Source organism: Centruroides sculpturatus, unplaced genomic scaffold (genome assembly GCF_000671375.1).
Source record: "Centruroides sculpturatus isolate CEXI.00-Female unplaced genomic scaffold, Cexi_2.0 scaffold67, whole genome shotgun sequence".
Taxonomy (NCBI): Eukaryota; Metazoa; Arthropoda; class Arachnida; order Scorpiones; family Buthidae; genus Centruroides; species Centruroides sculpturatus.
The window spans coordinates 674,996-702,903 of NW_019384305.1; the positions used below are offsets into that span (position 1 = coordinate 674,996).

Genomic DNA, 27,908 nt, shown 5'->3' on the forward strand with positions numbered 1-27,908 from the left:
AAAAAATAGTTAAATATATAGATTACAAACACGCAAATAATAAACTTAAATAAAACAATAGAATATCTAAGGGCATGAAGTACAATAATAATAAAATTAACATAGAATGACTAACAACTCTCCTGATGTTTATGACTTTTTAAAACTCTTAGAATAGAAACCGACTTTGGCTTTTGGCCCAATAATACTAGACGAATCTCTAGCCTCTTTGAATTGTTATAGATTTTCTTTATTAAAAAAGATCTGTCTAGAGCACAATTATATTATTATCATTGTGGATCCTATCTCTTAAAAAGATGTCGATGAATCAAATTCTTAATCTCGTAGGAATAACTGCCAATTTTCTATCACATATTTTGTTTGAGTTCTTAAAGTTTACTATGGATATGTATCGATTCCCAAATTTTACTAAATTTTTAATAGTTTTTTTTTAGCGATTGAATTAAAGTCATTACATTCAACTTGCATTTAAACGCATATGATATATAGGAGCTGATTTGACAGTCATTTCAACTAGCCAGTGCCATAAATAATTTATTTATAAGAGTATTTTACTTGATATTTTTTTTTATTTAACTTCTTTCTTTATTGAATTAAATTTTGAGTATTCTAGTTTCTTAAGTATCATAAGTATATTTTCATAGAATTCTTCAACTTGTCTAATGCAGTGTTTTTCAACGGGGGCGATATCGCCCCGTGTCGGTGTTTTTCTATGTTGTGGAACGATTAATAACAATTTATATTTTGGGGGGCGAAAAACAATTTTCTGGGCGATATAGTAAAACATTATATTAAGAATAATTAGATATTTTATTCGTTATATCGTACAATAATTAAACAAATAACATTATACTAGTCACTAGTCTATTCGATGCAGTACGAATTTGGCGTTAGTCTTGGCCCTCGGTATCAGTATTTTGTACTGAAGGGGGCGACGATTTGTTAGAGGTTGAGAAACACTGATCTAATGCTTCAGCAACTGGGAAGAACAATTTTTTTTTTGTTCAATGAAATCAGACAAAACTTACTATCACTTCATTTTTTAGATTAAATAGAAAAAAAGTTTAATTATAAGAACAGTATTTAGCCAGAAATTATGCTTCGGGAGAAACAAACAAACCACCAATTTTAGACATTTTGAATTTGGATGCAACACTGACTATATCTCTTTGCCTTCTCACGTCTAGTCGAAAAAGCTATTGGGAGGTCAAACTTCCTGAGTGTAGCCGGAGGTCTGACCAGTGGTAATTATTATAATTTTTAGTTTTTCAAATCTTTACATTGCCATTTTTCTACGACATTTGGACGGGGCGTTTCGTCTAAATGTCAGAAAAACGACGGAAAAGTTTGGGTCATTTGCTCCATTTACTCCGGCTCTCTCTATACCTCCGCAGCCAACTCATCACCCGGCTGCTCTACTGAGCGCCTGGCTGAATCAGTGATGAACCTTTAGGAAAAATTTAAGAAATTCAATGCAAAAATATGACAAAGTAGTTCGTGAATTTTTGTGCAAATGGTGCGCGAATTAGTCTAGATCAATCTGGAGTGCACTCGTGAATTAGAACAGCGGTACAACATGTATATTTATATATGTCTTTGTTTATTACACATTAAAATATGAATATTTATTTTGAGTGTATTAGAAAATCTTGAATAATATTCCAAGAACGTGGCAGTGAGCGTGACACGATATAAACATATGTGTATAAATTTTAATTCAAAGATTTTATTAATGATTATATTGCTATAATAATGTTTTAAGAGAAAACTTAATTTTTTTAAATCAAATTTTATTATTCAAAAAATTAACACGATTTTCTGAAATGTTTTATCATCATTTTTTAATGTACTAAAGCCTCAAAAAGTAAGGCATGGATCTCTCTTCAACCTCTGAAAGACCTTACATATTATCAAATTATTAAACATATCTTTTAACCTATTTGAATAAAATGAATAGGGACTTTTGTGACAGTCTGTATTTATTATGGCTTTTAATATAACAATGTTTTTTTTTTAATAGTTAAGTTTGAATTTTTTCTAATTTATAAGGACACACTAATTTCCAAATGTATAATTATATGTTTTATAAATCATTCATTCTCAATATAAGTGTATAGATATAGGCGAAAAAATAATGGCAAATCCTTTGATATTGGGTCTTAATCTAAAATAATTACTTAAATTTCGTATTTTATTTGAAAATAGAAAATTACATAAATAAACTTTTAACTTTTATAGTGGCGACATCTGATGATAAAATTTAGAAAGATTTTTATTAACATTAATTTTTATTTTTTAATATTCATTTTTTAAAACAATTCATCAATTATTTTTCTTAAAGAATCCATATTATTATAAATTCTTCGACATGTTCGAAGATGTTTCTTCTGTTCCGTTTCGAAAATTAATTTTCTCAATAGATCTGATTTCACCTAAAAAGAAAAAAAATATATTTATATATACAGAAACTATATGAGATTAAAAAAAATACTTTTATTAATATAGTGGTTCCCTTATAAATATCGAATATAATATATAAAATGAAAAAGTTTCACTAAATAAATAGATAATAACAATTTGAGGAAATCAAAGATTACGGTAAGAAATACAAATACGTGGGCCGGGCTGTGAACGGCTTATGTATTTGTAAAGTCTAAGTGACTCGTACAACATGGAATTCATATAAAACAGAATAATCAACAGTGTTATAGGGGGTCTACTGTATTTTCCATATAATAAGTCTACGTTAAGTCAAAATGGTCGGTACTTTTAACTCTAACCTGTTTTCCCGTGTAACCTGCATCCTTTGATAGGTCCATCATTCATTTTCTCTTGTATTTCGTGTAAATACAGGAAATTAAGATATACGCTACGTTTCCATGCCACCACAACATTATGCCATTAAAATCTCTCATCGACATACTTTTACCTAAAAAGTATGTTATTTGTTTTCTTGAGACACAAGAGAGCAACCTCAAAAAGTTATAAACTAGACAATTTTGTAATCATTTTGTGAATAGACTCTTGAGAAACGGCATGATTACAGGAAATTTACGGCCACAGAAAAATTTGAAAAATCGGGCATTAAACTCGTTTAATACGAAACTCAGACCCACAATATGCATACGCCTCTAAGCACGTTCCTAGTAGGTGTAATGGGAAATCCACCACTAACTGCGCTGAAAATCCTGATTTGCATGTATTTTTCTGTAGTGGTATATCGAATTTACACCACGATAATAATAAAATTTTGTTCTATATATTCGAAAATCTTAAATCGAATATATTATCTTAATGAAAATTAAAATGTTAAGTTTTTCATCTATTTACTGAATCCTAGATTTGGAGTCCAGAGAGGTTTTTTTTACACGAGTGATCTAGCGATTGTATGTTTATCCTACATTCAGAGCCGCCATTGTATGTCAATACCAAATTTAAATAAGCATAAAATATATGTAAAACAATATTGTACTAAAACAATAATCACTAACTTCTGTTATCTTTGTTAGGTCGTTCATGTTCATAGTAAAATTAGAATTTAATATCCAACTGGGCAATTCATCGCTATCCATTTTCCAATTCTCAAATTGATAGATCCAAGAAGGAAGAGAGATTTTTCCTTCAATTAACTGATGTCTCAAACACCATTTCGCAGCTTTACCATACCCCTTTCTTTCCTCAAAAGTTCTTCTTGATTGATTTTGGCTTTCAATATCTTTATCCAAATCAAATGGATGTAGTTCAGAATGAATTGACCATTTCAGAGAAATAATTAATTTTGATTTTTTCTTTCTTTGTACACCTCTAACACTCTGAGTAATGTCAGAATTACTTGTTTCTATAGAAAGATTTAAAGTATCCACACCCCTATCATTCGTATTAACAGAAGTTAATAGAGTAGAAGAGCTATTATTTTTGATTTTTGTGACATTCATATCAGTTGTATGATAGACAAAACTGGAGTAATAAAAATTACGCTGATTTAATGGTTTATCATTTGGTTTAATGTCCATTGGAAATATTTGCTGTGAACAAAAAATTCGTCTATTAAATTTTTAAAAGAAAATATATATATATATATTAACTAATTAATTGGTACCTACTTCGATAAACATATTTTGGAATAAGGAATCCATGTGGATGATTAAATATTTCATTATATTCGCTAGTTGTAGATGGATTCCTCGAGAAGGAAAGGTGCAAAATCCTAATTCTGGATTCCATAATACGTAAGGTCCAATAAAATAACCGACTATAATTGGAGTGGAGAGAGTAACTGGAACTGACTGGCATATGCGACGTAATATCATTAACAGATGATTCAACAAAATTCTATGAGATTCTGGCAATTGATTGATTAATCTACCGAATATGCAAAAAGTTTTTATAGTAATAAAATTACAACAGAATTATTATCTTGAAAGACATAATTTAATTTCATCTTACCTCTTTACGTAGGAATAAACAGAGAGAGAAGTCAAATTAATTTCTATGTTGATCCATTCGTAATAATAATCAGGATGTAAAAGAGAATATGGGAGAGAGCGTAGAAAATACTGTAAAAATATATAATAAGGAAAAATATTTTAAACAAATTTTGTAATGATTATAAAATTTATATATCACTTTAAATATGACTGCAACTACGTGGATTCCAACTTTTTTCCATTTGATACGATTACCGTTACTAATATTCTGTTTTAATGGACGATGTATGGAAACGAATGGAGTAACTCCAAAAACATGTACTGTTTGATGAGCTTCTGTGTGTAATTTTATCAAAATTTCCTTCAAAATAAAATAAATATAAAGCATAGTTAACTGTAAAAATAAATTCAAATTATTGAATTAAATTACTTTTAATGATACGGGAAGGACAGATCCAAATTCCATTAATTTTTCGATTGATACGCCATATTCTAATCTGAAAAGATTTCCATTTATGTTAATGCAAGGACTTTTTTTTTCTTTTTTAAAAAAAGAATTTTCATGTGTATTATATCTTGTGGCCATAATGTTTTTTGAAAGCAATCACCGCAATTTTAAAGACAAGATGGCGGAGATCACACATTAACTATCATACAATAACATTAATTAGTTACTTATTGCTATTAAATGAAGAATTATACTCTTTCCTCTTCCTCATTAATGTCATAATCTTATTCTTTAACACAGTCATGAAAATTTATATTTACATCTTCGAACATCTAAGAATTTAATTCTTATTTTTATGCTCATAGAAGAAATCAAACGAATAGAATATAATTCAATTTAAATATAAATAGAATATTTATGAAATCGAATGCGTAAGAACATCAAAATTATAAACAGCTAATAAAAAACATAATGAAAAATACAATAATATTTATACATTCTTATTATTAGTCATTCGTGAATTACATAATGTTTTCTGTATGTTTTTATTAAGTCGTAGCAGGGTAAAAGGTCACTTCCGGGTGGCTGTGTCACATTCGGTGGAAAGTCGAAATTCGTCGAAAGAGTTTGCAACCAGAGGTTATATGTTGTATTGTTTCTAGCAGAATGTAGTACAGTATTTGTGAGTGATGTATCCTTAGGATGTGTTTTCAATAGTTTTTAGTGTTTATGGCTTGATTTTGAATGACAACCATAAACCCCTCAGTTTCTCCAAACAGGTAGCCCTAGTCATCTAGTAGTTTGTCGCATTTTTGTCAACATAGTCCTGAGTTAGGTCATGAGTATGCATGCCATGAAGTGTCTTTCGGCCCACGACTGCTTAATAATAATTGTTATTTATGTATTGAGCTATGTCCAGGTGCTCGGAATGTAAGTTTAAAGGTGTGTGATTACTGCCTGCCACAGTTATAGCTTTATGTAATCTTGATGTTTCTTGATTTTTTGTGGAAAAACTCCCGCAGTGTCAGAATTTGTTTGGCCTATTGGAATCCTAAGTATTTGTAAAACTCTCCTTCTTCCATGGATTCTATAATATTTCTGCTTCTGAGTATAAAGTGTGGAGTGTTTTGCAATTGTCTAGACACAAAACCAAACTATTTCTATATAATTTGAGTATGTGTGTGTAGTATGTAAGAGATAACGAAGCTGATTTTATGTGAATGCATAAAGTTTGATATCGTCCATGTATTGTACAGTACATGAAGTGTGATAATGTGAACAGTGTTGTTTTGTTGTGTCTGATATTGTAGCCATATTGTGTTTTGTTCGATGTGTTAGATAAGAGGTTTAGTGAAAGGAAGAACCAAAGAGGACTCAAGGACTCTTATATAAGAATATCTCGATCATCATCATTATGATTGTATACTTTGTTTGCAATGCAAGTACAAAGCATTGGAAGACATGTAATTGATCCATACTGTGAAGAGTCTTTAGCATTGTTGTTTTTTGGTTTTATGCGTGAGAAAATTTGGCATGTCTTGTGGATTGTTGATGATATGAGTTAAATATTTAGCTAGTTCCTGGTGTAGGGATGTGAAATTTTTGTATTACGTTTATTACGTTTCAGGCTAAACCATTAATCGTTACGTCATTTCCTGTTACAACTTCCTCTATTCACAATATCCAAGATGGCGACCGTTGTCGAACAGTTAAACGTTTTCGTCCAATATTTCGGCGTGGAGGGATGTAAAACTGGTTTAGATCCAAATTTAAAGGTAAAGTTTTCGAATGTTATTAAGATATATATAAAGTTAATTAATTAAAAACGTTAATATTACGTATTAGCATATTTTTTGAGGCACGAGCGTGCCATGCCGGTTCGATAGAAAGGATAAACGTGCTTACTCTTTATTAATCTCTAACTTTAAATGGAATGAATATTTAAAATTTGGTATTAAGTTAATGCCGGAAATTAACAATGTATAGATCAAATGAGTGTTTATATCTTATCCTACATCAATTGAATTTATCATTTAAATTAATTTCAGATTCCTTCCTTGACAACTAAAGATGGTAAACAAGTTAATGGTCTAGTAACAATATTTAAATACCTCATAGAAAACTCAAAGCAGAAGAATGGTTTATTAGGTAAGAAATTGGTAAATTATACTATTTAACTTGAATTATATTGAAATTCTTATTATTTAAATGTCAAATCTATATGTTTACTATACAGATTTGGTGTGAAGTAAACATATACACCAAATCTGTGATGTCGTAGCTTTAGTCGTAACCGAACTTGGTGGCGATTTTAGATTGCACGAAGCCGTGACGAGTACGGACTTATAAGACCCCGGAGTTTTCAATTTCTATAAGTTTTGTCAATGTAGAATATACCAGTTACCTGGATGAACGAATGGCTTATTCGAGCACGTCAACTTCAACCAAGCCTCTTTTTAATAAGGTGAAGTCGGCGTGCTTGAATGGTGCCATTCGTTCGTCCGGGAAACTGGTATATTCTAAGTATAGACTTATTTGCAAGGCTACTCTCATATAAATTTATACAATGGAAAATCTTAATATCGTATAACAGAGGCATCACCTGTTTGTATACCTCTTGTACAAGATCTAGGATCCTAGACAATTTCTGGGTAAAAATAAAGTATTGATCAGTGTATGTTTATACTGTTTAGTTTAGGAATATTAGGTTAAAAGTACAAGGATCTAGATGTAAACCTAAAATTGTTGCTGACTAAACTTTAAAATGGATGATTCACTTAAATTATGAATGTATGAATAATAATAATTTTATGGCATCAATTGATTCATCTCTTTTATGATTTAGGTCAATCTTTAGAGGATCAATGTGTCATTAATCAATGGTTAGAATATAGAACTTCGGATTTAGAATATGCTCTTTCAGCAGATCATGAAAAAATCTTACAGGCAAGTTCATGTAATAAACACTGGTTTTAAAATAAATATACTATGAAAAATTTGCATTATATTTTTGATTAAATTATAAGAATTTTATTTAAATTTATTATAATTTTAAGCTGAAATAGATATACTTTTTAACTTTCATTTTTTATAATAATATAAAAAATGAAACTCCATAATAAAACAAGTTAACCAACAAAATGCTAAAATTTTCAGGAGGATGGAAGCTTGTTTATGATTAAATGTTTTTCAAGTTACTTTATATATATATACAGGTTGAACTGATATGAATGTAATAATGAACTGTTCCAATTCTAGCTTAAAGATGAGGAATGAGTCATACCCAAAATATATGGCTATATCAGTTTTAATGTTTATCCATGTATATCTTTAACCTGCAATTGATTTGTTTGCTGTCAACTTGAATGAAGGCTTCTTTTTCCTGCCTATTTTTAAGATGGAATAGGTATAGTTCCTTATTATCAGTACAGAGTAGTCTTTAAATCTATTATTATGTTATAGAACAATGAAATTTCAGTAGATTCTGAGAGTTTGAACTATGTATTCCATAACAAGCAACAAATAGTTTTAAAAACATGTTCAATAACATAATGAATTGTCATTAGATTTAAAAATTTCTTTGTTCTGTATTTGAATTTTACTACTGACAATTTAAAGATGAGATAAAGTATCTCAAAAAGCATTTAATTACAAATAATCTTCTGGGTTTCTGAAAAGTTCAGTGCTTTGTTGGGTTACTTGTTTATATTTCAGCTTCTGTTTCTTTGAATTACAATTAATCTGTTTTATGTAGTTTATTGTACTTGTAACTTTGTTCATATAAAAATAAAAATTTAACATTTAAATACAACTAAGCAATTTTATGTTTACATAATGTTGTGTACACAGTTTTTATTTTAATTATCAATTTTCTTAGAATAGTTCCATTAAAACATAAATGGTTTTATTTGATAATTTGTTTGGAACTTATACTTTTTTGATCTTTTAATCTGCTTTATATTTTTCAGCTTACTAAAAAAATGTCATTTTTTTTAGTAAGCTAAAAAATATAGAGAGATAAAATACTCAATACAAGACATGTTAACTGATTTTACAACATATTGTAGTTGAAAGTGCAATGAAATTGAAATTTCCAGTTACTATGATTAGATGGTTTACTCTAATCTGCACTTTCCATGTTTCATTCAACATGTTCTGTCTTTATTTGCTAGATATTGTATAATCATTTTATAATGAACAGGCACTGTTTAATGAAGTTTAACTCTACATTATAGATTTTTTTTAATTGGCAATTGCAATTTTATTAATTACAAGGGTGGATCAAATATAAATGGTAATTTTTTTAGACATTTATTGATTAATAATACACACAAGTGAAAACTTTAGTTCTTCTCTACATATCCTCCTGCAAGCTCTACACACTTTTGCCAACAATTTGGAAGCTTCAAAGCTTCTCTCATAAAAAGATTGAGGGCGAGTTATGAGCCAATTGCGCACATGCTCCTCGACTTCTTCATTGCTTGTGAATCGTTTTCCTTCAAGTGATTCCTTCAAGGGTGTGAACAAAAAATAGCAACAGTTGGGACAAGTCTGGACTTATAAGGAGGGTGTTTGAGGGTTTCCCAGCCCATTTCGACCTGACTTGTTTTTGATTTCTGGTCAACAACCTTGGAACCCATCGGGCACTAATTTTTCTGAAGCCAAGATGATCAGTGATAATGGATTGAACACTCCCATAGCTGATACCCACTTCTGATGAGATTTCTTCAACAGTTAACTAGTGATCATGTTCAATAAGCTCTTGAACGGCATGGATGTTGTCATCTGTAAGGCTTGTCCTTGGGCGTCGATCATGACCTTCATTTTTGATATGTTCTCACCCACCCTTAATTGGCCCATGTATACACACGATTCTGAGACAGTGTACTGTCCCCAAACTGTGCTTTCAATCGAGGGTTCAATGCCCTCATTAATTAAAAACTTTATGATGATGCATTGTGCAACAGATGAATGTACCTTTTACTCGGTCATGGCTGTACTGACGACAGAACTGAGCACACTTGTTAACCAAGCCAGTTCCCCCACTCCTCACAAACTAAACCCTCTACATCATCTAGCTAGGAACTGCATGTTAAGCAGAATAGCCAAATTACCATTTATATTTGATCCACCCTTGTAAAGAAAATTATTTTATTCTACTTTACTTGTTTTCTACTTTCTTATTGTCTTAACTATTGTTTTTGCATGAAATATATACATAGAATTCAGTTATATAGTTCATATATAGTTCAGTAATTTATGTTTGCTTCTCTCATTTTGTTTTAATTCCTTTTATGTCAATTAGTAGTTTAATCAATACTTTTTATTGTACAGTGGGTGATCGGTTAATAAACATAATCCATTCCAAGACTTTGTTTGCTATCTGAATTGTTCGTTAACCGATTATTGATTTACCATAGGTTTTTATGGGAATTTGATTAATTTGTTCTGGAGACCCCAAAAAATAAAAAATATATACTTTCTTACTACGTTTATTTATATGTAATAATAAAAATACATATATACACAGTCTTGCATTTTTATTAGTCATGTTTTTCCATTGGGGGTTAAAGAATCTGTCTAATGTCTATTGCTTTTCTCTCTTCAAGATTTTTCAGAAGTAATTAATAGCATTGTAATTGTAGAGATCCCTAAGACTATTAACCTGAACCTGGTTTGAATGCCATTCTAAGACTGTCGTTCTGACATCATCTCACTTTTTCCAAAAAAAAAAAAAAAAGTGTTTAATAGCAGATATCTACATTAATTCTCTTTTTCAGAAGAAAACATATCTCACCGAGTTTCTTAGTGTTCTTCATTCAAGAGTTCTTGGCGATCTTCTGTCATCAGATCTGTTTCAGGTTCCATTATGAGCTCTTCAATGTTCTTTATTTCTCAGGTGTGATTTTTGTTACTCCTTAAGCTGCTTGACTCTTCTTGATAATACAGTATCTTTCTTAGATAAGATTTAACTAAGGCCTACTGTAGACCTATTCAAGCCATACTGCCCAGCAACAACAGACATCAGATATCTGCCCACTCTACGTTTGCTATTATAATCTTACCTTTTGAAAATAAAAACTGATGCAAAACTTAACGAGTGCCTGCCTGACAGTCTCACGAATACTAGAAAAAAAATTTTTTCTGTCAGAAAAATAAAAGACTGGAATTACAAGGGAGAGTTTCAAAGTTCAGAGGAATACTATCCAATGGGTAGTATATACGAGTTGAGTACCATGTTGAGCATTGATATCTTCCTTGCTCTGAAATGTTTCGAATTGTTGTCTGAAGACAAGGGAAGACCAATCGGTATTCATTATTTTACATCGCTTCTTCTTGTGTTTGTTCTGTGAGGTGTATGTTATCCGATCATATGTTCATTGTCCAAACATAAAAATCTTTTGCGAAAGTGTTCGTTATCCAATCATGTGTTCGTTGTCCAAACATAAAAATCTTTTGCGAAAGTGTTTGTTATCCGATTTGTTCGTTAACTGATCACCCACTGTATTTTATTTTATTTAGGATCATTGGTTGATAGATTAATGGAACATTTGTAACACTTCAAAATTATTTGGTAAATGTGGATAGGGAGACTGTGTTGTGTCAGAATGAAGTTTAAATTATCATAAAAAAATAAACTGAGACACGTTTTTCCATTATTATCCATTCAACAGTGAGCAACGAATATATTTGTCAAGGGTGATTGTGTGGCAGTGGTGAGGGACGAATATACGAGGGGTGTTCAAAAAGTATCAGACCTTTGGTCGGCAAAAATACATTTATTGATTTTGAGGTACAAAACCCTAATCCCCTTCAAAGTAGTCTCCTTGGTAATGTATACACTTCTCCCAGTACTCCTGCCATTGCTGGAAACACTGCTGGAATGCATCTTTTGGAATGGCCATCAGTCGGTCCATCGCATTCCGCATTATGTCTTCTCTTGACTAAAATCGGGTTCCTTTTAGCGGCATTTTCAGCTTGGGAAATCGCCAAAAGTCACACAGAGCCATGTCGGGAGAGTGCGGAGCGTGATGAACCACAGGAATGTTGTGTTTGGCGATGAAAGTCCGAATCAGATGTGCAGAATGGGCAGGTACGTTATCATGATGGAGCTGCCAAGTTTTGTTTAACCACAGATCTGGTTGTTTGTGTTGCACAGCATCACAAAGATGACGAAGGACCTCCTGGTAGTACTCCTTTGCGATGGTTTGGCCTTGTGGTGCGTACTCAGGATACACCACCCCACAGGAGTCGAAAAAAACTGTCAACATGACCTTGACATTGCTGTGGACCTGCCGTGCTTTTTTTTGGCCTCGAGGATTGTCCCCAAAAGCCTGCTGAAACTTCCAAATGGTTTCCGCTTGGGTATCGCCAAGCTTTTGGCAAAATTTGATGCAATATCACTGCTCACGTTGTTCAGTCATTTTCCAACTTAGTGGAATCTGACGAGAGCTTGCTACACATCCTCACTCATAGGCCGACTGCCAGCGACTGACGCTTCCTGCAGGAGGGAAAAAATTCAGGACTGCATGACTGTCCACAACTCCATTTAAAGAGACCTCCCATGCATCATTGGTTTACGCGGGAAAAATAAAGGTCCGATACTTTTTGAACACCCCTCATATACGTCAAATTCTTTTGGGGGTATCGCCAAAAGTTAGCCTAAAACTACCGCAAAAAAATTGACATAAAAAATGACTTATGTAACAATAAAAAAAGACTTTTGTCTGCTAGACATAACTGTTTATAAAATCTTTTTCTGAAATAGTAATGAAAAAAAATGCGTGGAAAAATACTCTAAAAATTTTGCACGTTTATTCTCCACTACTAAGGGGTAGCACCATACCTGACTATTCCACTGTTGAAAGGTTATGAGATGTTATCAGAAGTAAGGTACAGTCATAAGTCATAGTTACATTGTAGCTGAGTTGGTTGAATAACTAATATTTATTGATAGACACATTTCAAAATGATTAACCTATCAATAATAATTTAATTTTTGTGGAAGAAAAAGTAATATATTTGTTGTTAAATTTCTATATGTAATTTAAAGGAAACTTATCGACAGCTTTAACTGCATAAGTAGAGTCTTTCTTCTAGACAGGACATGTTCTGAATGAGATATTTTTGACAGATAAGTATTTAAAAGTCATTTAACATTAATTAACCATTTTTATTGTTTGAGAATCTTGCTTCCAGAATTTTAGAAATGTTAAATTTATGTTAAATAAATTTTAAAACTTAAATATTTGTTGTTGAATAACTTTTTATTGTGAGAAAATTAAGAATAAGGATTAACAAGATACTCACTTTCACATATGAGAACGTATTGTTATTTTCTTGTCCTTGTGTTTAAAATATATTTTTGAAAAGTTGTGTTCTAGCACATTCCAATTTGGAGTATAGTTAGTGATACAGATCTTAGTTAAGATAAAAACATTTGTCAGTTTATTATTAATTTTTGTTACTGGAGGTTAAAAGTTTTGTTGATTGTGCTTAAAAATATAACTGAAATTCAACTTATACCAAATTGAAAAATTGTTTTATTTACAAAAACATATATGAAATTACATTTATGATCAATCTGTCATAGTTAATTTTTTTGCAAATGCTGATTTTCATTTATATTTCATACCACTTTCTGTCATAAGGAACTAGCAATAATCTCCCATCATTCCAGGATACCATTGTTCCATTGTTAGAGTATCTTGGTGGAACCTCTCCTCTTGCTCATCACTGACAGTACCCAAATTTTCAGGGAAAAAATTTAAATGCGAATATAAAATGTGTAGTTTAAGGCAGGGCTGCGGAGTTGGTAAAAACACACTCGATTCCGACTCTGGCAAAATACCAAGTCATTTTACGGGGGCAGAGACACTCATAGGGGTACCTTACTCTGAACTCTAATAGGAGCCCTGGGCATTTACCCAAATACTTTTATAGTTAGTATTTTTAATATTTAAGTTGCATTAATATTTATTTGTATAAAAAAATTAATTTTTAACAAATAATTAATAAGAGGAAAAAGGGGAGCGATAAAATTCTACATCTACATATCTTTATTCTAGAGCTTTTGCACTTCAATTTCACCTTTCCAGAAAAGTAATCCAACTAAAAAGTGTGCAATCTAGCTACTTCAACTCCTTGTTCAGAAAAGAAAAATATATACTTTGATCAATTAGTCTGGCTCATTCAAAAAAGTAGAATACTTATTTAGAGTGGGGATAAAAAAAGGAATGAATCAAAAATATTCAAATTCAATTGAGTCAAAATAATTTAACTACTAAACACAAATACTATTGATACATATTTAATAAATTAAATTGTTGCATTTTGTATTTAAAATAAATGTTTTTGTATTTTGTTACAATTCATTTATTTTATGTTTAAATTAAATTTAAATAAAATTTTTAAAAATTATTAGTTTTGTTTTATTTAAATGAAAATGCCGGAGTCAGAGTTGACACATTTTTCCTGACTCCGACTACTCTGGCCAGAAATTCCTCCCGACTCTGACTCCACAGCCCTGGTTTAAGGGACGTTCTACAACCCACTTTATTGTAGTTTTCAAGTAATTCTTCTACAAGTTCTGTTTTTCTGTTGCCCAAAAACTGTGTTACAACTCCTTTAAAAGACATCCATGCACTTAGTTCAATGTCATTTAATTTTTGAGAAAACTGCAGTATCCAACAAGTATTCCTTCTTTAAGCTTAACTCACTTAGTTTTGAAAAAAATCTGTTTGAGGTATTTGAAAGCAGTNACAAAAACATATATGAAATTACATTTATGATCAATCTGTCATAGTTAATTTTTTTGCAAATGCTGATTTTCATTTATATTTCATACCACTTTCTGTCATAAGGAACTAGCAATAATCTCCCATCATTCCAGGATACCATTGTTCCATTGTTAGAGTATCTTGGTGGAACCTCTCCTCTTGCTCATCACTGACAGTACCCAAATTTTCAGGGAAAAAATTTAAATGCGAATATAAAATGTGTAGTTTAAGGCAGGGCTGCGGAGTTGGTAAAAACACACTCGATTCCGACTCTGGCAAAATACCAAGTCATTTTACGGGGGCAGAGACACTCATAGGGGTACCTTACTCTGAACTCTAATAGGAGCCCTGGGCATTTACCCAAATACTTTTATAGTTAGTATTTTTAATATTTAAGTTGCATTAATATTTATTTGTATAAAAAAATTAATTTTTAACAAATAATTAATAAGAGGAAAAAGGGGAGCGATAAAATTCTACATCTACATATCTTTATTCTAGAGCTTTTGCACTTCAATTTCACCTTTCCAGAAAAGTAATCCAACTAAAAAGTGTGCAATCTAGCTACTTCAACTCCTTGTTCAGAAAAGAAAAATATATACTTTGATCAATTAGTCTGGCTCATTCAAAAAAGTAGAATACTTATTTAGAGTGGGGATAAAAAAAGGAATGAATCAAAAATATTCAAATTCAATTGAGTCAAAATAATTTAACTACTAAACACAAATACTATTGATACATATTTAATAAATTAAATTGTTGCATTTTGTATTTAAAATAAATGTTTTTGTATTTTGTTACAATTCATTTATTTTATGTTTAAATTAAATTTAAATAAAATTTTTAAAAATTATTAGTTTTGTTTTATTTAAATGAAAATGCCGGAGTCAGAGTTGACACATTTTTCCTGACTCCGACTACTCTGGCCAGAAATTCCTCCCGACTCTGACTCCACAGCCCTGGTTTAAGGGACGTTCTACAACCCACTTTATTGTAGTTTTCAAGTAATTCTTCTACAAGTTCTGTTTTTCTGTTGCCCAAAAACTGTGTTACAACTCCTTTAAAAGACATCCATGCACTTAGTTCAATGTCATTTAATTTTTGAGAAAACTGCAGTATCCAACAAGTATTCCTTCTTTAAGCTTAACTCACTTAGTTTTGAAAAAAATCTGTTTGAGGTATTTGAAAGCAGTGCAGCCTTTATCCAGTGCTTTGACAAAGGTTTTTATTAATCCAAGTTTTATATGCAATGGTGGTAAGAAAACATTTTTGGGATCAACTAGAGGAATATTCTTTACGTTAGCTTGACCTAGAACAAATTCATCTCTCTGAGGCCATTCTTTTACTTTCAAATGATTTTTCATTGCTCTACTTTCCCAAAGATAAAGAATTTGGTAAAAGCACCTTGAAGTCCAAGTAAGTCTTCACGTGTCTGTATTTTAACATTAAGTCTCTGCTCAAGTATTTTAAAATTCTGTAAGATCACAAATAAAAAGTCTGACATGCCAGGGAATTTTTAACTTCATTTTTATGTTCAGTGCACGGGAATTAACAAAAAAAAACTTTCCCCCACAGTTGCAAAATGGCTGTAATCTGTCTGAGATATACATCAAATATCACAAATCATACATATATGAAGATATATTTAAATAATTTTTAAAATATTCATGTATTAATTAATATTTATATATTTTTTCTCTTTAATTTCAGGAACTTAATCATCATCTTGAAAATAAAGTATATTTTGTCGGAAATAAATTATCATTAGCAGATTTAGTTTTATTTTGTGGACTACATAATATATACGTAAGTAAAGTTTAAATAATTTAAAATGGTAATTTATGTAATAGATATCAAACATATTCTGAGTTCTTCCCAGGAAAAACTTTTAGAGATTAAGGATAGGGTGATAAAATGGGTGTTATTAAAATGCCTTTCAAGACACACACAAATGATTCTTATTACTTTCAGTTAAACTAATTTAACTTTCATCAGAATTGAATGATGCATGTGGTACACAATCATCATGTCACTAACACAAAGATTTGTTGTTCGTTGATTTTTGACAATCTCTTCCTGAAATTTCTCTTTGTAAACAGTTTTTGGGTACCCCCATACATTTTGTATTCTTTAGTTCAAAATTTCCCAAATGATACTTTCTAAACTACATTTGACATTTAGGAGCATCTTCCCCCATCACCAAGAGTATTTTTTTATTGTTTGTATAGCCTTATATCCTTTACAAAACTTAAAATGTATACGTAATAGGCCTCATATGCATTTTGTCTGCAGACATTTCAATTTGATTTTACACAAACAAAATGTGAAGTAAAGTTTTAAAATAAGTTTCTAAACAAAGAATACAATATCATATTAGCAGTAATGTGTTAAATTTCATAACTATCAAAATTAAACTACATATCATAAATTGCCCTTGGCACAAAAATAGCAAATTCAGCAACACATTATTTGCCAAGAGAAACCTATCTACATTAACACTGCTTTAACAGCTCTGTACTTTATATATGCATTGGGAATTTCAATTAACGGATTGCCGCAGTTAATTTCACTTCACACATTAATCAAATCCCATGTTAAGTGAGGTATACCCACACACAAATTTTTAGTATGCATCATTATACAAAATGCATATATATGATATTGCTGTTGATAATTAAGNGTATTCTTTAGTTCAAAATTTCCCAAATGATACTTTCTAAACTACATTTGACATTTAGGAGCATCTTCCCCCATCACCAAGAGTATTTTTTTATTGTTTGTATAGCCTTATATCCTTTACAAAACTTAAAATGTATACGTAATAGGCCTCATATGCATTTTGTCTGCAGACATATCAATTTGATTTTACACAAACAAAATGTGAATTAAAGTTTTAAAATAAGTTTCTAAACAAAGAATACAATATCATATTAGCAGTAATGTGTTAAATTTCATAACTATCAAAATTAAACTGCATATCATAAATTGCCCTTGGCACAAAAATAGCAAATTCAGCAACACATTATTTGCCAAGAGAAACCTATCTACATTAACACTGCTTTAACAGCTCTGTACTTTATATATGCATTGGGAATTTCAATTAACGGATTGCCGCAGTTAATTTCACTTCACACATTAATCAAATCCCATGTTAAGTGAGGTATACCCACACACAAATTTTTAGTATGCATCATTATACAAAATGCATATATATGATATTGCTGTTGGTAATTAAGTTCCATAAGTAAGGATATTTTGAAAAATTGAGTTCATTTAGCAATAAGATCAGAAAAAAAGGTCTTAAATGTGATAAAACAGCATGAGCCAAAATTCATAGAGGTATGAATTTTTGAATACATGGTTTTTATAGAAATACTCAAAAATGTTTATAACTAAAATGACGGATTTTTATTTCAACATAATTTCTATAGTAGATGGCACATAGAATAATTAGATTCTCACAAGTGACCTTTGGATAGAATTTTCTATCATTTTTAATAAATTTAGAAAATTATCAGTAAAACCTTGATCTGTAGGATCAAAAATTTTATCTGTTATCATACATGAAAATTAACACCCTGTTAATTGGGCTGCAATTTGAAAAAATTTTAGACGATGATGGGAATTTATGGGTTTGTCTTTCCTTAATCTCAAGAATGGAATTACCATATTTACTTGCATATAAGACAAGATTTTTATTCATTTTTCACTGCTTCAAAAATCTAGGTTGTCCTATAAGTGTGAGCAAAGGATTCTTTTCGTTTTTAATAATTTTTGTAAACTGTGTTCACATTTTTACCGGATTCTCACCTTCTGGTGTTTAAAAACAAAAGTATTTTATCTTGGTCATTTGAATCATTCTTGTGTATTGTCAGGAGTAAAGATGAATAGCAATAGGAAAAGCAAAGTTTTTGAATTGAATTCCAAAATTATATTGGGCTCCCATGTAAGTTTTAATCCATTCCCATGTGAAAACATGATTATTTGGAAATCAGAATTTGGAGAAACTCTTTGTCGATTAAACTTATGAGTGAATTAGACTATGCTAAGAATTGACAAAAAAGAACTTTCCCAATTGTCCGGCTTTACGTGAACAAATTATGTTGTCGATTTTTCCTTGAAGTTTATAATGCTAGTAATTTTTGTGGGACAATGTGTGCATTTACATGCAGTTGATATTTTATTTGTGATTACAATTCTAATTTTATTTCATTTAACCCCTTAAGTAATCTGTAAAATTGAGGTTTTACTGTATTAATAATATATTTAATAATACATTTCATTATTACAGTCGACCCCCATAACACTGTTGATAATTCCACTTTATATGAATTCCATGTAAAATCTAAGTGACTCATACAACAAATACATGAGCTGTTCACAGCCTGGTATTTGTAAAATCTAAGTCACTCATACAAGATTGAATTCATATAAAACGGAATAATCAAGTGTTATAGGGTGGGTCGACTGTATTATTGTCAACATACAATGTATGTAAAGGTATAGAAGTTGGATGTTTATTTTTCCTGATGATAACTATGGAGTTGGCAATTAATAAGATGCATGAAATAATTAATTCAAACACTATAGATTCTCAATTGTGTTTAAACTGAGATTAAAAAATAAAATTTTAACAAATATCTGATTGAAGTCAATTCTGTACATAAAATTTTCTTGGCTAAATGAAATGCATCCAAAAGTGCAAGAACTTTCTGTTCAATCATCAATGTAATCACCATTGTTGTTGACCACTTCCTGCCAATGCTTATGCAAGGAATGGATGTCATCTCAATAAAACTCTGGTGGCTGTGATCAAAGAAGTTGGTCAGGCTGGCCTCCAAGTTGGCTTCATTGTTGAACTCCTTGCCAGCCAGCAGTTCAGGTCCAGTAGCTTATGGCANCAGCTGTCTGTACTTTGTTCTAGAACACTCTGTAAAAATGGTAATCGTCTGAAATATATATTTTTAGAACGACTTTGTCTTTTAATTTGTGAAAACTCATAAGTTTAATCGACAAAGAGTGAATTAGACTATGCTAAGAATTGACAAAAAAGAACTTTCCCAATTGTCCAGCTTTACATGAACAAATTACGTTGTTGATTTTTCCTTGAAGTTTAAAATGCTATTAATTTTTGTGGGACAATGTGTGCATTTACATGCAGTTGATATTTTATTTGTGATTACAATTCTAATTTTATTTCATTTAAAGATGAAAATAAAGAAAATTAGATTTATTATTTAATAAAATCACGCCTCATCCTATATGCGAGTAAATATGGTAAATAGATGAAACCTTAGGAGCAGGAGACCCCCGATTAACTATATAATACAAACTGTAAGCCATGTTATTTCAATTGAAAAATTTTTCTCCCAAAAGATTAATGGTAGTCGTGCCGATCATCTGAGGAAAAGCATGATCTACAGGGGCAAGCCATTACTAATTTGAGGTGGAGAGAATATATTTTTAAATTAAAAATTGCAACCCAGCAATGTCAAAATAAACAAGCAGTTATTTATTGTAAAATGCTATTTATATGTAACTAAATTAACAAGTTGTTAATTTAAATTTCAAATCCAAGCATCACTGCACATGAATAAAACAAGTATATTTTCTAAAAAAATTTTTATTTCAATTAGATTATTACAACCTAAGAATTACAGCAAGTACAAACAAATATATGTGTATATTATTGCTTATGTACTGTGTATAATTAAAATGTATGTATCTACATAAGTAAAAAATTGACAAATTAGTTAAAGTAGGTTTTCCAAATAGATGTTTAGCATCTAATGAACTTTTGGCTTTAATTCAAGTGAGGTGGTGTCCATTAAATTAATCCCTTAAGTAATCTGTAAAATTGAGGTTTTACTGTATTAATAATATATTTAATAATACATTTCATTATTACAGTCGACCCCCCCATAACACTGTTGATAATTCCATTTTATATCTAAGTGACTCATACAACAAATACATGAGCTGTTCACACAGCCTGGTATTTGTAAAATCTAAGTCACTCATACAAGATGGAATTCATATAAAATGGAATAATCAAGTGTTACAGGGTGGGTCGACTGTATTATTGTCAATATACAATGTATGTAAAGGTATAGAAGTTGGATGTTTATTTTTCCTGATGATAACTATGGAGTTGGCAATTAATAAGATGCATGAAATAATTAATTCAAACACTATAGATTCTCAATTGTGTTTAAACTGAGATTAAAAAATAAAATTTTAACAAATATCTGATTGAAGTCAATTCTGTACATAAAATTTTCTTGGCTAAATGAAATACGTCCAAAAGTGCAAGAACTTTCTGTTCAATCATCAATGTAATCACCATTGTTGTTGACCACTTCCTGCCAACGTTTATGCAAGGAATGGATGTCATCTTAATAAAACTCTGGTGGCTGCGATCAAAGAAGTTGGTCAGGCTGGCCTCCAAGTCGGCTTCATTGTTGAACTCCTTTCCAGCCAGGTGATGGTCGAGCGTGGTGAACAGGTGGTAACCTGAAGGTTCAATGTCAGGGCTATATGGCGGGTGGGGCAAGACCTCCCAGTTCAGGTCCAGTTTCTTATGGCAGGTCTGCCTAGCTGTATGTGGCCGTGCATTGTTATGCAGCAAGATAGGGTGTTCTGGACGGGTCTTCGCCAGTTTCTGCTGCAGACGTCGAGTTCTTTGCAGTAGAAAGTTGTGTTGATGGTTATATTTTGTGGCAGAACTCGAACATGATGATTTCTTTAGAATCCCAGAAGACAGAGAACATGATCTTCTTGGGTTAGGGATCTCCATTTTTGAAGCGTTTGTACCAATCATATGCAGTTCTTCTGGCGACAGTGCCCAGGCCTAATACAGCATTGATGTCAGTGATAGAATTGGCTGCTTTTTTTTTTGTTTGGAACAATAGTCATAAACGAGGAGCAGGTTAACTTGTTCTTTGGTTAGCGGATGTTGGTTGGTCATGGTAGAGTGAGAGGACTGGATTTGGTACTTTCTTATAGCACGTACCCCAACCTATTTATATACTACTATGGAACATTCTAGTGTGTTCCAGAAAAAAGTTATTCTATAAAGTTCCAAAAAGTGCAAGAACTTTCTGTTTAGTCAGATATTTACTTCTGGATATTTATGTACAAGCTTTTAGTTTGCATTACTCTCCATAAGTTAAATGTAGAATCCAATAATCATCATCTTATATAAACATTTAAAAAAATTCTGGACTAATTTTATTTTTAATTACAACTTCTAGACGAAAGTTTAGTGTACATTTTCTCATNCTGCCTAGCTGTATGTGGCCATGCATTATTATGCAGCAGGATGGGGTGTTCTGGGTGGGTCTCCGCCAGTTTCTGCTGCAGACGTCGAGTTCTTCGCAGTAGAAAGTTGTGTTGATGGTTATATTTTGTGGCAGAAATTGAACATGATGATTCCTTTAGAATCCCAGAAGACAGAGAACATGATCTTCTTGGGTTAGGGATCTTCATTTTTGAAGCGTTTGTACCAATCATATGCAGTTCTTCTGGTGACAGTGTCCAGGCCTAATACAGCATTGATATCAGTGATAGAATTGGCTGTTTTTTTTTTTTTTTGGAACAATAGTCATAAACGAGGAGCAGGTTAACTTGCTCTTTGGTTAGCAGATGTTGGTTGGTCATGGTAAAGTAGAGTGAGAGGACTGGATTTGGTACTTATAGCACGTACCCCAACCTATTTATATACTACCATGGAACATTCTAGTGTGTTCCAGAAAAAAGTTATCCTAGAAAGTTCCAAGAAGTGCAAGAACTTTCTGTTCAGTCAGATATTTGTTTCTGGATATTTATGTACAAGCTTTTAGTTTGCATTTCTCTCCATAAGTTAAATGTAGAATCCAATAATCATCATCTTATATAAACATTTTAAAAAATTCTGGACTAATTTTATTTTTAATTACAACTTCTAGACGAAAGTTTAGTGTACATTTTCTCATGAACAGCACAGAGTACAAAAATTTTTTTCAATACTACAAACATACATAAGCACTGTTTATTATATCCATTAAATCAGACAATAGAATTTGTAACAGAATGTTTGAGTTAATTTTTCTTGTCATTTCATTGTCGTAACAGTTTGACCATGATAAAAAATTAGAATATTAACTAAATGTGGGTTAAATATAGGAAATACAACAAAAACTTAATATTTTGTGGTATCGCAATCTGTCAGGCATGGTGTGGATTAATGTTTCACATTTGTTTCTGGTGGTGCAGTTCCAAATGTGTCAAATGCACATCACTAATTCCTCTTTAGAAGTTGGGTAACGTTTGTTAAGTCTGTTTCATGACCCCACAAATTTTCAATAGGGTGTAAGTCTGAGGAATTGCTTGGCCAAGGCAGGATTGCAATTTTTCGTTTTTGTAACCAACATATCATTGACTTCACGGTATGTGAGGGTGCCCCCATCATGTTGAAATAGAAATGTTTCTTCAACTAAATCCTCTGCTGATGATATCATGTCTCTAAGATGTTTTGATATGTTTGTGCATTGACATGTTTCCAAAGAATGCACAGTTGTCCTACGCCATTAGCACTCATGCATGATGGATGATGAAAACTTCATGGATCTTTTCATACAGTCCTTTTCAAAGGCCTCTTTGGTTGTTCTCCATACACTTGGGCCTTGGTCACCACAGGAAAGACAAAACGGATTTGTCACTGAAGAGAACGTTATTCCAATCATCTTGTTCCCGTGAGCCCCTCTCTGCACCATCTGACATGCACTTGTTGCCGTGCTTTTGTTAGAGATGGCTTTGTCTTGGGAACATGGCAGTTGAAGTGCAAGTTGTGAAACCTTCGGCATGTGGTTCAGCTACTAACGTTCACTCCAGTTGCATGCACAATGGAGAGCAAGTGTTTAATGCTTTTAAAGTGGTTTTGCACGTCAATCCTTCTCAAATTTCTCTCATCCCTTGCAGTCGTTGCTTGTTTAACAAATGCTAGAAATGTGGACGTAGTTAAAACTTGAACACTGTTTTGTTGTTTCAGTACTCTAGAGACTTATGAATGTTGGCTGCAAGCACTTTAATTTCTTTTTGTGTTCTTCCTGCTTTGTGCAAGGCTATGATAGTATCTTTCGTTCTGTCACTGATGTCACACTTATGCCCCATGTTGTACTACTCTGCCCATCAATATACAAATTTGCATTACAATTGAGTTTTTTTATGGTTGTTTTAGGTAATAATCTAATTTTTTGTCATGGTCAAACTTATTCTGTTTTTTTGTCATTTCATTTCCATTTATAACAAAAAAAATGTTTGAGTTAATTTGTCTGATTAATGGATATAATAAATATANGTTTCTGGATATTTATGTACAAGCTTTTAGTTTGCATTTCTCTCCATAAGTTAAATGTAGAATCCAATAATCATCATCTTATATAAACATTTAAAAAAATTCTGGACTAATTTTATTTTTAATTACAACTTCTAGACGAAAGTTTAGTGTACATTTTCTCATGAACAGCACAGAGTACAAAAATTTTTTTCAATACTACAAACATACATAAGCACTGTTTATTATATCCATTAAATCAGACAATAGAATTTGTAACAGAATGTTTGAGTTAATTTTTCTTGTCATTTCATTGTCGTAACAGTTTGACCATGATAAAAAATTAGAATATTAACTAAATGTGGGTTAAATATAGGAAATACAACAAAAACTTAATATTTTGTGGTATCGCAATCTGTCAGGCATGGTGTGGATTAATGTTTCACATTTGTTTCTGGTGGTGCAGTTCCAAATGTGTCAAATGCATGTCACTAATTCCTCTTTAGAAGTTGGGTAACGTTTGTTAAGTCTGTTTCATGACCCCACAAATTTTCAATAGGGTGTAAGTCTGAGGAATTGCTTGGCCAAGGCAGGATTGCAATTTTTCGTTTTTGTAACCAACATATCATTGACTTCACGGTATGTGAGGGTGCCCCCATCATGTTGAAATAGAAATGTTTCTTCAACTAAATCCTCTGCTGATGATATCATGTCTCTAAGATGTTTTGATATGTTTGTGCATTGACATGTTTCCGAAGAATGCACAGTTGTCCTACGCCATTAGCACTCATGCATGATGGATGATGATAAACTTCATGAATCTTTTCATACAGTCCTTTTCAAAGGCCTCTTTGGTTCTTCTCCATACACTTGGGCCTTGGTCACCACAGGAAAGACAAAACAGGGATTTGTCACTGAAGAGAACGTTATTCCAGTCATCTTGTTCCCATGAGCCCCTCTCTGCACCATCTGACATGCACTTGTTGCCGTGCTTTTGTTAGAGATGGCTTTGTCTTGGGAACATGGCAGTTGAAGTGCAAGTCGTGCAACCTTCGGCATGTGGTTCAGCTACTAATGTTCACTCCAGTTGCATGCACAATGGAGAGCAAGTGTTTAATGCTTTTAAAGTGGTTTTGCACGGCAATCCTTCTCAAGTTTCTCTCATCCCTTGCACTTGTTGCTTGTTTAACAAATGCTAGAAATGTGAACGTAGTTAAAACTTGAACACTGTTTTGTTGTTTCAGTACTCTAAAGACTTATGAATGTTGGCTGCAAGCACTTTAATTTCTTTTTGTTCTTCCTGCTTTGTGCAAGGCTATGATAGTATCTTTCATTCTGTCACTGATGTCACACTTATGCCCCATGTTGTACTACTCTGCCCATCAATATGCGAATTTGCATTACAATTGAGTTTTTTTATGGTTGTTTTAGGTAATAATCTAATTTTTTGTTATGGTCAAACTTATTCTGTTTTTTTGTCATTTCATTTCCATTTATAACAAAAAAAATGTTTGAGTTAATTTGTCTGATTAATGGATATAATAAATATACATAAGCACTGTTTATGTAGAGTCGAAAAAAGTTTTGTACTCTGCTGTTCATGAGAAAATGTACACTAAACTTTCAGTTACATGAATATTCTAATTTTTTGTCTAGAAGTTATATATATATATTCTGATACCTGAGAATTTATTTTGTAAATTATGTAAAAAACTTTCAAATTGCATTGTGATCATGTATATGCTTTGTGCCAATAGATATTTTCACTATACTGCTCAACACAAATACTTTGATACAGCATTAAAAAGGAAAATTATTGTGTAACAGAAGGAAATGAAAAGATTGCCAGACCTGTTTTATGGCAATTTTATTAGAATAATTAGTGTTGTTTAAAAAAATTTTTTTTTTCCTATACAAAAATAGACTTTCAAATCCATGGTGCATCTTAGAATGGAGGAAAAAAATAATTTCTGTTATCTAGCTATTAAAAATAAACTAAATTCTAATATCTGGTTCAAATCTGATCCATAGACAATTTATTGTTGGTAATACAGGTTAGCATTTTGTTCCTCTTCCCTTATCTATGCTGCTGGTCAACCATATTGTGGATTGGTTTCAACCATAATTGTCACTATAAAACTGGCCACAATAGTGTCCGTATCCTGGTACTTCATATTAACAAATCAGTCTTTTAGTTTGAATATATTAATTTTTATACCTTTTGGATTATTTTATTATCTTGATTTTAAAACTGGTTATTCATTTAACAAGATTGGATTTTAACTTTAATGACACTTTAGAAAAATTACTGCAAACTAATAATTAGAATATAAACTAATTTAACTAATTTATTTGTAAAAATATATTCTTATTTCAGAAAAAATTAGATTTCAAGGAAAAACAGTTATATTCTAATGTTTCAAGGTGGTTTAATTTGGTAAGTTCAAAATTTTGTTTTTATGATTAAATATATTTTTGTAATTTTAATGCATACAGTACATATGTTATGGCATTCTTATTCACTTTTATTCTGGAATTAAAAGAAATTCATACTTCTACGCTGAAGTAGAAATGCAAAAATATCTTAGACTCTATAATCGTCATTTTCAAACAGATTAAAAAAAAAAAAAAAAATAGTATGCTGCCATGCATGTAGATCACCATGAGCCAATGAGAATGAAAAAATTTAAAAATTTATTAAGTGGAAAAGCTAGATTCAAATCTCAATATTAGAACTTTGGATCTAGGTTCTTTCGAATGGTACAGGTGATCTCAGGACAGTCATTTTGTTCATTCTCTGGTTAGGCCACAAATAGGGAGGGCTATACATTATACCTTGTTGCCTCAGTGCACTTTATGCTATAAAGGACTCCTTGTTCTAAATGTTTTTAAATGAGAAAATTAGAATTTGAGATACACAAATAACTTTCAACATGTTAGATTGGGCTTAGGATTTAATAGTTAACTTTCAGAAGTTTTATAAGTTATTTCATTGACCAATGCATATTTAATTCACTTCTTTCTATTAACTGTACTCATATTAAATTTGCCAGCCTATATATCCAAGGTGATTACTTTGCCATATCATACCATGATTATCCAAAGTATGTAGACTTGATTAATTAAATATGGTAGGTAAACATTATTTACCTTTACCTTGGATAAAGTCTAATGTGAACCAATGCTGCTTCAGATAACTGAAAATTCAGATGACACACATTCGTAATGGTAATGGAAGTCTAAGATTTATAATGGTAAAATTTTCATGCTTCTTTTTGTACCTTAGTGAATTTAATCACAAGAAAAATACACATATATATTAAAAATGTGTAAAAAAATTGTTGATTAATATTATTGTATTGTAGATGCAATACAATAATAATAAGAATAAACATGTGTATTATCATACAGGTTAGCTTTGGATAATTGGGGTTCTACTGTATATAGTGTCAAGAGTGTATATTATAATATGAATAACTAGGCTAAATCCAGATTTAAACAAAATATTTAAATAGGCTATTTCAAAAATAAATAAAGCTTATCTGCTTAAATTATTACAGATTCAACACGAAGAATGTCTTGCTCCATTAAGGCACCATTTCTCTCATATAGTATTCAGCAAAACAAGATTATGTTAAATGTGTATAATATGACAAATTTATCCTTCAAATGTATTTGTGAAGATTTGACAAAATATACTATTGTTATTTTTTTTAAGTAAGTGTTTTATGTAATGTGCTGTTATATTTATTTTTAAGATGTATGTTGTGAATTTGACAATGTACAGTACAATGATTTCAAATGAACAATCTTAGTATCTATTAGATGAAAGATATCAAATATATTGCTCATTTTAGGGGTTATATCAACTTTTATTGTAAGTTAATATTGAAGTAAGCAGTTTATGAATTTAATTATTTAAACTCAAATTTTAGTTTTGG

At 31.2% G+C, this 27,908-nt stretch overlaps 2 protein-coding genes across 8 annotated transcripts; one reads left to right on the forward strand and one right to left on the reverse strand.

Moving 5' to 3' along the window:
- Nucleotides 1-2,243: 2,243 nt before the first annotated feature.
- LOC111618772 (T-cell activation Rho GTPase-activating protein-like) lies at nt 2,244-5,274 on the reverse strand. 3 transcript variants are annotated; one of them, XM_023360352.1, is made up of 7 exons: nt 5,103-5,274; nt 4,858-4,924; nt 4,648-4,788; nt 4,447-4,556; nt 4,104-4,362; nt 3,492-4,025; nt 2,244-2,432 (listed from the first exon to the last, which is right to left on the reverse strand). In XM_023360352.1, exons 1-7 carry the CDS (start codon nt 5,177-5,179, stop codon nt 2,310-2,312), a joined length of 1,311 nt encoding a protein of 436 aa, XP_023216120.1. In that variant the 5' UTR covers nt 5,180-5,274; the 3' UTR covers nt 2,244-2,309. The 3 variants fall into 3 exon arrangements, with proteins under 3 accessions (XP_023216120.1, XP_023216114.1, XP_023216126.1); XM_023360346.1 differs by having other exon boundaries at nt 4,627-4,788; nt 5,103-5,273; XM_023360358.1 differs by having other exon boundaries at nt 4,627-4,788; nt 5,130-5,230.
- A 108-nt stretch (nt 5,275-5,382) lies between these two features.
- LOC111618795 (eukaryotic translation elongation factor 1 epsilon-1-like) lies at nt 5,383-27,684 on the forward strand. Of its 5 annotated transcripts, XM_023360373.1 has the most exons (8): nt 5,489-5,557; nt 5,655-5,817; nt 6,503-6,650; nt 6,924-7,023; nt 7,721-7,821; nt 16,365-16,460; nt 26,345-26,404; nt 27,528-27,684. In XM_023360373.1, exons 3-8 carry the CDS (start codon nt 6,564-6,566, stop codon nt 27,603-27,605), a joined length of 522 nt encoding a protein of 173 aa, XP_023216141.1. In that variant the 5' UTR covers nt 5,489-5,557; nt 5,655-5,817; nt 6,503-6,563; the 3' UTR covers nt 27,606-27,684. The 5 variants fall into 5 exon arrangements, with proteins under 5 accessions (XP_023216150.1, XP_023216157.1, XP_023216141.1 ...); XM_023360382.1 differs by lacking the exon at nt 5,655-5,817 and having other exon boundaries at nt 5,383-5,514; XM_023360389.1 differs by lacking the exon at nt 5,655-5,817 and having other exon boundaries at nt 5,479-5,557.
- The last annotated feature ends 224 nt before the right edge of the window (nt 27,685-27,908 follow it).

Coding starts and splice junctions, on each gene's coding strand:
- LOC111618772 (XM_023360346.1), bottom strand. CDS start 5,179: ATGACTGTGTTAAAGAATAAGATTATGACATTAATGAGGAAGAGGAAA. Junction 4,026..4,103: donor TCCAAAATATGTTTATCGAA/GTAGGTACCAAT, acceptor TTTTGTTCACAG/CAAATATTTCCAATGGACAT. Junction 2,433..3,491: donor ACCTAACAAAGATAACAGAA/GTTAGTGATTAT, acceptor TTTTCTTTTTAG/GTGAAATCAGATCTATTGAG.
- LOC111618795 (XM_023360382.1), top strand. CDS start 6,564: ATGGCGACCGTTGTCGAACAGTTAAACGTTTTCGTCCAATATTTCGGC. Junction 6,651..6,923: donor GTTTAGATCCAAATTTAAAG/GTAAAGTTTTCG, acceptor AATTAATTTCAG/ATTCCTTCCTTGACAACTAA. Junction 16,461..26,344: donor GTGGACTACATAATATATAC/GTAAGTAAAGTT, acceptor TTCTTATTTCAG/AAAAAATTAGATTTCAAGGA.